Below are 9016 nucleotides of genomic sequence, written 5' to 3' on the forward strand. Positions count from 1 at the left end.
ACAGATAGGCAACAACATTACAGAGGGCACATTGTTCAATCAAATTGATGTTTTCCTTATGAAGTAAAAAATAGATCTGCCTGCTGTGTATCATGTGAAAGAGTTCGCACCGCACACACTTCAGTCCCCTTCGTTACCTTTTTAAATCACCATACAATCCCACACGTTTTTACATAACCCTCACCAAACAATAACAGGTGACAATTCTTTTCATTTCATCTTTTGATATTGAAATTCAGTCTCTGAAATGGCCTCTCTGATACAGAAGACAGGCTTGGTGATAATAGGAACCAGTATTACTGCGTTATTATCTGCACTATAAATAGCATACGTATAATGTTAAGTAAGTCAGCAGTTGTGAGTTCTCTCTACTGGATGTTCCTTATTATCAAAGCAGTTCCATACTCCCTTTCACTAGATCCATTTTTTCAGTAGCAGAACGTTGATCTGCACTGTTCAGCTCGTGGTGAAGGAGACCTCATACCCAAGTAGATAACTAATGCGGGCCCCAAAACACTGTACCAAAATCCAAGAGTGAAGCAGCTAAGGCTGAGAACTTCATGGGAATGCCTGCCAGTCATCAGGAGGTAGTACCAGTTATCCCAATGCATCAAATTCTCCATTGTGTCGGGCCCCATGAACCCCTCCCATTCATAGGCCACACTTCCATTTTTCCACCTCCTTACACTCACTTGGCCAGGTTGCACAAATGTGATCAGCACATCATGCTGTGATGCATTCTTACAGCTGGGAATGACCACCGAAGCCCTGTTTCCCCTTTAGCTGGCGAGACGCCCCATCAAAGTAGATAGAGAAATCCACACACATTTGTTTCAGCACCATCTTGGTTTTAAATCACATGCCACAGTTTTTGCGTGTTTATCTGAGCCTGCCTTACTGAGCAAAACTATGATGTACTGACATTATTGTCCTCCTCTTTCCAAACTCTTTAAGCACTAGCATGCAGCTTATTTTGTCATCTGACGACAGTTGTTTCCGTACCTTCGCAATAGACAATGCAAACAATTCAGCTCTTCATCTGTTCGCAGCCTTAGCTTTCCTTTGATCCACATTAGCCTTCCTTCCTGTTCTCTGCCATTCTCTCCCCAAGGCTGTCCCACCAACCTTTCTGCTTCAAAATCCTCTCTTCTGTAAACACAAGGCAAAATGGAGAAGTGCACGAACCGTCAGCATTTGAGCCATTACTGCTGTCTGTTCCTCCACTTTGCTGCTTACCTTGGAGAAACACAAGTTGTCTGGAGACCTCCCAGAAGCATTTCCAACACAGAGATAAGAGAGTGGTCTGCAGAGGCCTCCTGTGCTGGGGCTGCCCTGTCAGGAAGCAGCAGCATAGAAATGTGCAGAACTGCATCCAGCTATCCCCTTTCCTTTCCTGGAGGCTTCTCCTGAAGAAAGCAGACTGAAAAAAGCCTCTGAAAAGGTCCAGGGAACGCAATGTGATTGAGGGCTCTATAAGTAAGGCGGAATGCCTCCAAGTGCTGAGCTGTTTCAGGCATTTGGAGAAGCTCTTGCTGCGTTGTATGGCTGTGTTATGTGATATATTGAAGAACAAGGCACAGCTGGAAGAGAACCTCTGCCTCTGAACTCTGGGGTCCAGGGAAGGCCTGGGCAGGCTGCACACAGCACGGTCGAAGCAAAGCCATTTGGTCGATGCCTTTATGCTGTATGAATAATTTGTATGGATTTGCTGAAGAAAAAAAATAAATGGATTGGACAAGATGGTTTGAGTGAGTATGACCTAAAATACCCAAGCTCTTCCTTCATAAAGGCTTTCTCCAGATGAATTCTTCAGATTCCCAAATGACACTTTCAAATGCCTGTATCATACTGGACGCTGGGATTTCAACATTTATTGCTGCAGTCATGCTACCGTACTGCAGGCATGAGTTAATGCCTTCACCTTCTGGCTCCAGAAGAAAGAGACTGGCCTAATTTTTATTTACAAGCCGGGCAAGAGCCTGAGCATACTGAGTCACCTGGCAAGTACCACAGCCCGTCTCTACGGCCTTTCATGTAACACCCCAGAAAAGGGCTTTGCAAATCATTTTTGTTGCCTCCCAGCAGAAAGCCCACGACCTGCATGTGATTCGTTGCAGGCTTCAGCTCAGCATGGAGTATATTGCAATCCAAACTGGGAGTTCCTGGCAAGAAATGCCTGTGAACAGGCACACAATATAAAACAGGAAGAAGGATTTCAGTTTATCTGTGCTCACTTGGGCTCGCTTGTTGCGAGGAAAAACCTGGCAGGCTTCCCAGTGCTAAGTAAGCCTTAGAAAGGCTCCTGTCACCTGGGGACTCACATGCTGACGTGTGAGTGAGGAGGGCAGCAGTCAGGATTCATCATTTTTTAGCATGATCCTAATACAGTCTGTCATGCTACGAGTGTAAGACAGGAGTGCTGAACAGAAACGGGCCTAAGAGCTAGTGACAGCTTCTTTCCAAAAGCAAAAAAATGTCACTTTGATGAGCTATTCCTTTACGCCGAAGCACAGAATGGATTTCCAGAGGTTTGTATCTGGTTTTACGCGGTATTTACCAGCTCTTTAAATTTACTCTGCACTCGAATCCAGCTTTCTTTGACACAGGAAGATAGTATTTGCTTATTTAAAATACCACATTGCCTTACATCCCACACCAAACGCTAGCCTGAGGATTTCCAGGCAGACGCAGTTCATCTGAAGCAATTTAAGGTGGTGGAGGGGTCATGGGATCAAGTCACATCTGCATTATCTTTCTTCTCTACCACCTCTCTGGTTGAGTTTTTGCTTCTGGATTGTTTTGGGTCTTTTTTGCAATGGGGTAAACAAGGAAATACTTGGGGCTCAGGAGATATCTGTTATCTATAGGAGCAAGCTTATTTTGCCTCTCTCAGCCCGTCTTGGGAAATAAAAATAACGGAATGTCTCACAACTTCAGTTTTTGAGGGCCGACAGTAACTGCCATTTATACAGAAAACTTCCAGCCACCACTCCGTCCTGAAGAAAAGAGAACGAGCAATGGCACTGCTTTTTCACAGCTGACAAAACAGATAGGGCTACGCGATTGCCAAGCACGACTTACTGAGCAGCGCAGGTTGTAATATAGCCCCGGATTTCTAATCCCCGTGCTTCAGCTTCTGGGTCAGGCTTTTTCCATTTGAGTTTTTAGCTTTCCTGAGTTCCTGGAATTCATTCACCTGTTTCTAAGGAGCAGTCAGTGGATTTTCAGCCTCTAAATGTTAATACAGACGTATTGTATAAATTGAATAAGATTAGTGCTTTAATACTTTTGCCGTTGGTAATGGAAAGAGAAGACTGAGTATAAACACAGCAGCTAAACTTTTATTGCCCTCTGTTTCCGAAGTTCATTCAAGATTGAGACAGTGGGACAGAAATAATTGCAGGGGTCTTTCTACACAAAAGAGCCAGCTATTTGAGGGCAAGCAAAGTAATTCGAACGTCAATGAAATAACCATTAAGGGGCTGAGAAGAGTTGCCATTTATTAGAAGATCTAAAGTTGCATGCACAGTAGTAATCTTCTAGGTAGGAGCTGTTCATTTAGTATAAAAACCTATTAAGCACCGGGCAGAGCATAACTAAACAGGAGACAATACGCACTGTGAAAAGGAAACTGGTTTGGAGTTTTACAGCCTCTTGTTTCATGTTTATACATAAAGCGCTATGATCTATCATCTCGATAACACCTATAGATTCCTAGCTGCCCCAGTGGTTTGCATTTCGTCTCTAGCAGAGGTCCCCTGCGGCCTGGGAAAGAAGGTAAAACAAGGTTACACACTTGAATAACCTCCCACTCTTTCCAGCCTCGCAGCAACCCTTCCGAGAAAGCCTAGCCCTCTCAGCCTCTCATCAGTGCCACTCCTTAATTGGCCCGAGAGCCCTTCTTTAAACAAAGCACTCTTCTCCCACAGGACCGAGCTCTTTCTGCTCTTCTGGCAGAGCTAAATCCAGACGACGATACACCATGCAGCAATACAGGAGGGCTACAAATTCAGACCCATGGCACAGGTGTGAGGTTCTCCCAAGAGAAGTTCTCCAGGTAGAGGTTTGCAGGTGGGATCATCTGCTCAAACTTCTTTCGAGGAGGAAACCTTCCATCTACATTTAAGCCTATCAGGTCGCTGCTTCAAGAAGCAGCAGAGCACACCATTAACACTGATCGGTGACAAGCAGAGGATCAGTCAGAGACCGTGGGTACATCCTGCACTAACACACAGAACACGAACTCAGCGAGGCACTTAAGTACAGAACTTTGTTACAGAGCTGTAAGACTTAAGAGTTTGACCAGAAGAGGTTCCACGCTCGTAATGATCACTTTTTAAATATTAAGACAAAGCAGAAGGAGTAATTAGGTGTTGTGCAGAAACTCCTATCTCTCCACTTCCTACCTACATACTGCCGGGCAAGGAGGAGGAACACACAAAACGCATCCTTAACTTTCAGCCCCTTGGCCGTGATCCTGAGGCACAGTGGTTCTTCAAGCTACACTCAGTTTGTGTATGTAAGGACACAACGGATGAGTGAGAACAAAGTAAATGCAGATGCCCAGAAAGGCTAAGCAGCACTGCCCGTGTTACCAGAGGCACAGAACTCTCCGCTGATATATACATATACCAGACAAACGTGTCATTTAAAATACATTGTTCTTTCTCCTTTATTTAACCACGACACAAATACAAGAGCAGTCAAGCCCAGTCCAGTGGAACTCACTAGATAAACCTGTTCAGATTAAGATTCTCATGAAATCAAACAAAATATACATGTACACACACACACACGCACACACACTCACGCACACGAGAGTGCAGCAGAGCCCTTGCAAAATGAGGAGTGGCACTGAACTGCCCCTAAAAGCAAAATGCAAGAACAAAAAATAAAACCAACACACCAGTTAGGATACATTTGTTAAGCAACGAAGCCGTGCACTGAACAGGTTCCCACTGTACCATTCCATTGGATATCTAAATACCAGCATAATTTGTTTCAGGTGCAGATTTGAAGCTCACAAAGGGAAAGAATCTGCTTTCAGTTACCCAAGAATACCAGTAACACAGCAATTGCTCTACTGTAACTCAGAGCAGAATCTGGCCCCGTGAATCGAACACGCTGGAAGGCTACTGTGGGTAACAAATTTTCCACGTCTCCAGCAACGAAACTCACCACCAACTGTAGTTTCTAATTTCACTTTTGCACCCTCCCCATTCTGAAGTCTGCACTGAAGCACATACTGCTCCTTTGGGTGGAAGAAATAACGCAGTGATTCTGTGATGCAAGTAAACGTCCACTAGGGACTAGAATAAGACCTCCAAGTATACCAAATCACAGCAGAAGAAAGAGAAACTGGGCTCTGAGATAAAGCTGGTCAAGCTGGTCCATCTGATTTGTCAACGCTTTGTTCAGAAATATAAGACTCCTGTATAGTTTACAAAAGCAGTAATTCCTTATAGAACATCTCAGTGTCAAAATACTAACAAAAACACAGCTTGTTAAGGCTGAGAAGAGTGGTCTTGGAAAAATTAATAACTAAACTAGGCTGTAGCTAACAACAATAGGTGATACCTCTTCATAAAAAGGCAGTCCGATGTACTCAGGAAAGACGGAACGTTTGAAGCGAGCTGTTACAGAATTGATGTCAACGTTCAGCACAGATCTAACACAAGTGTTAACATCCACTACTGTTAACTTTATTTTCAGACAACTATCAAAGAAAAAGAAAAAGCCTGCTAATACAAAAATGTAGAAAACAACAACAAAACGAAACAAAATCCAAAGAGACAGTTTTCAGACAAATTTAGTTAAGGTGAAGCTGTACCTTTGTCCCAGTTATTAAGAACTTCAGTGTTAAGAGTGGCATAACCCAGCTCCGCTAGGTTTGCAGGCTTCCCCACCCTTACTAAAGAGTTAGTTCTTAGAAGGCTCCGATCTCAGTCCCCCACGGTCTGTATGGTTTGCCAAGGTTTGCTGATTGTGTTGGTGCAGACGGGCTCAGCATATTGGGGGACAGTAGATGGAAGGAGCCGAACGAAAAGGGGAACGCAGACAGCGACGCCATGGAGGAGAGAAGAGGAGGAGACAGTTTGGTAGTAGATGTGACCACGGGGAGCACTGGTCCGACGCTGCCATTTGGGGGCACTCTGAGTGAGGAAGTTTCAGCATGTGAGGCGGCGATTCTGCCCTGGTGATGCGGTTCTGAAGAAGATGCTGTGGTGCTGGTATTGCCGGGCCCATTTTGAGGCAGCAGCAATGGGTGAGATATGTGAGGGTGATGTCCAAAGGCGTTGCCCCAAGGAATGTGTCCAATGCCGGCATGCGCACCGCTCGCTGCTTCCCGCTGAGAGGCGTAGTTATTGAGGTGAGACACGAGTCGGACCCGCAGCGGGTCAGAGGCATCCAGGCCCTCTATAATGCTCAAGTATCGAGCCACTTCAGCCAGGCACTCTCGGAACCCGAGACTCCGGTAGTCCATAGCCAAAGCATGAGCATCGAAATAACCTACGAGAGAGGGGGAAAAAAAAAAAAGAATGAAGGCTTAAGATGCTGTTTTCCAGTCATTGCCTGCATGTAGCCTTCCCTCACCACCTTCCCCTACGAGCGTTTTCACTCGGATGTGGTTAGCAATCCCAAATGTAGATTAGCTGCCAAGGTCCCTTGTATTTCTCTTTTGTTGCTGCTGTCGGTTTGGGGGGCTAACAGCCTCCTTTTATATCTGTGCTGTGATGCTGCAGCTCCCAGGACTACAGGCTGAGACCTGTGGCTACAGACTGCTGCTTTTAAACTGAAATTGCACGCCGCCGCTGGGAGGAAAAGTACTTCTGTTCTTTTCCCGTCTCCCAGCGCAAGCAAAATTACGGCACAGCAAAACACATTACAAGCACAAGTTCTAACTTATCAGAGGCCACTCTGCGAACTACTCGATTTCCTCCCATTTCAAGCACACGCCGCCGTTCCTGCTAATTCTCTGATCCCACCCTGTGTTGTTTTGGTTTGTTTTTTCCAGTTTTCTGTTCTGGAAGTTGGGCACGTCAGAGGAACGGGCACCTGACGAGCACTAAGCCTGGCTCTGCCCCGCGCCGCCCGCAGCTCACCACAGAGCCCCGACAAACAGCCGCAGCACCTCGCGACGCCCCTCCCGTAGCGCAAGGCAGGGCTCACGCCGCGCAGCCCCCTGCCCGCACACCCGCGCCCATCAGAGCCACGGCGCCGCCGCAGCTCCGAACTTTACCTTTCCCTCCGGCCGTGTGCAGCATCTTCAGGTGATCCACGGTCATCTGCAGGATCTCGGCTTTCTCCAGCTTGGCCGATCCCTGAGGAGAGAGGGGCGGGAGCTGCGGGCAGAGCCCCGGCGCGGCGGGCAGAGCCCCGCTCAGCCGCCTGCCTACCTGCTTCTCGAAGGCGCTGGGCACCAGCCGGCGCAGCTCGGACAGGCTGTTGTTGATGCGGTCGCGGCGGCGCTTCTCGATGATCTGCGGGGCACAAAGCGGGGTGAGGGCCGGGCCGGGGCCGGGGTGAGCGGCGGGGCGGCGGGGCGGGCGGCACTCACCCCTCGGCGCCGCTTCCTGGCCAGGATCTGCGAGGTGGCGGACGGCGACGCGGAGCCCGCGGTCGAGCTCAGGTTCCTGCGGGGAGCGCGGGACAGCGGTCACCCCGGGCGCCCCCCGCCGCCCCCCCTCCCGCCGCCCGGCGCCCGCTCTCACCCGTTCTCGTCCGCGCTCTCCTTCTCCACCTCCACGGCCTCGTCCAGCTCCTCGCTGTCCGACGAGCTGTACTCGGGGTGCGCCCGCTTCATGGCGGCGGCGCGCGGGCGGCCGCCGAGCGGGCGGCGGGCGGCGCGCGGCAGGAGGGCGCGCGGCAGGAGGGCGCCCGGCGCGCGCCCCGCGCCTCGCCCCGCGCCCGTCTCCCCCATGGCGTTCCCACGCCTCGCCTCTTACCCGCCGCGGGCGGGCCGCCGCTGGCCGGGCAGAGCCGCGCAGAGCACGCCCGCCGCCGCCCGCCGCCCGCCGCCGCCACGCGCGGTCCCCGCCTCCCCCATTGGCCGCCGCCGCGACGCCCTCAGCCAATGGCCGCCGCCCGGCCCCGCTCGGCCCCGCCCCTCGGGCCGGCCGTGGGAAAGCGGCGGCGGCGGCGGCGGGCTGCGCGTGCGGCTCCGATGCGGGGCTGTAGCGGGGCCGCGGTGCTGTCCTCTCTGCTCACTCCGCGGCCCCCTCCTCACGGTTTCCCTCCTCACGGTTTCCCTCCTCACGGTTTCCCTGCCGGCCTCCCCTGGCTCGAGGAGTGTGGCTCGAGGAGCGCTCCCTGTCAGCCCAGTCCTCCCGCTGTTCCCCCCCCCCCACCTCCTAATTTTGGAGGCTGAGAGAAGGGAGAGCGGCCCTTCAAGCGCTGAGCTGTGCCGTGCGGCTCCAGGCCAGGAAGGAAGGGCTGGCGGGAGAGGCGCTGCCTCAGGGTGAGCGCACGCAGCAGGACGCCAGCGCGTGTGCCCCTCACAAACCTCCCGCCTCTCAGCTGAGGTACGAGCGAGGAAGGGACGTGTGACGTGAAGCCGCGCTCCCCGAGGTGGTTTCATAACACAGGCTCCCGTTTGACCCTGGTTGCGTGTAGTCTCACAGCTGGAGGTACGGAGACGTGCGGGGCGCTGCAGGGAAGGAGGCACGAGGCCGTGCCCAGCCCCGAGCGGCGGCTCTCAGCCTCTCCCCAGCCGCTCGGGCCAAGCTGCGCACGCTTTGCTGCACGCTGCGTGGCACTGCCCACAGCTCCGCGAAGTGCCGCTGCTGGGAGGGGTGCGGGAGCAGGGAGCAGCTCAGGGCAGCCAAGGAGCTGCGGGTGAGGAGCAGAAGTCCTGCGGCTGCCTGCAAGCAGCTAACGCGGGGTTGTTCCCATGCTGCGTTTTCCATAAATCTGTCTGTTCTGCAGTGCCGTGTAATTAAGCTTGTGTCAGAACTTGCAGCGCGCGCACCTTCCCAGCCTTCATGTTCTGCTGTAAAACACCTCTGGCTGCACCACC

General features: G+C 51.2%; 1 protein-coding gene across 2 annotated transcripts; it reads right to left on the minus strand.

The window, feature by feature from the left end:
• Nucleotides 1-4644: 4644 nt before the first annotated feature.
• HEY1 (hes related family bHLH transcription factor with YRPW motif 1) lies at nucleotides 4645-8495 on the minus strand. 2 transcript variants are annotated; one of them, XM_015282862.4, is made up of 5 exons: nucleotides 7713-8495; nucleotides 7559-7634; nucleotides 7398-7481; nucleotides 7241-7322; nucleotides 4645-6510 (listed from the first exon to the last, which is right to left on the minus strand). In XM_015282862.4, exons 1-5 carry the CDS (start codon nucleotides 7919-7921, stop codon nucleotides 5927-5929), a joined length of 1035 nt encoding a protein of 344 aa, XP_015138348.2. In that variant the 5' UTR covers nucleotides 7922-8495; the 3' UTR covers nucleotides 4645-5926. The 2 variants fall into 2 exon arrangements, with proteins under 2 accessions (XP_015138348.2, XP_025003781.2); XM_025148013.3 differs by having other exon boundaries at nucleotides 7241-7481.
• Nucleotides 8496-9016: the final 521 nt, after the last annotated feature.

Source organism: Gallus gallus, chromosome 2 (assembly GCF_016699485.2).
Source record: "Gallus gallus isolate bGalGal1 chromosome 2, bGalGal1.mat.broiler.GRCg7b, whole genome shotgun sequence".
Lineage (NCBI taxonomy): Eukaryota > Metazoa > Chordata > Aves > Galliformes > Phasianidae > Gallus > Gallus gallus.

Excerpts from the sequence above, each read along its gene's own strand:
- HEY1 (XM_025148013.3), bottom strand. The coding sequence starts at position 7,921 with ATGGGGGAGACGGGCGCGGGGCGAGGCGCGGGGCGCGCGCCGGGCGCC. Across the intron at positions 7,635-7,712 it reads GAGAGCGCGGACGAGAACGG|GAACCTGAGCTCGACCGCGG; the intron begins GTGAGAGCGGGC and ends CGCTCCCCGCAG. Across the intron at positions 6,511-7,240 it reads GCACACGGCCGGAGGGAAAG|GTTATTTCGATGCTCATGCT; the intron begins GTAAAGTTCGGA and ends CCTCTCTCGTAG.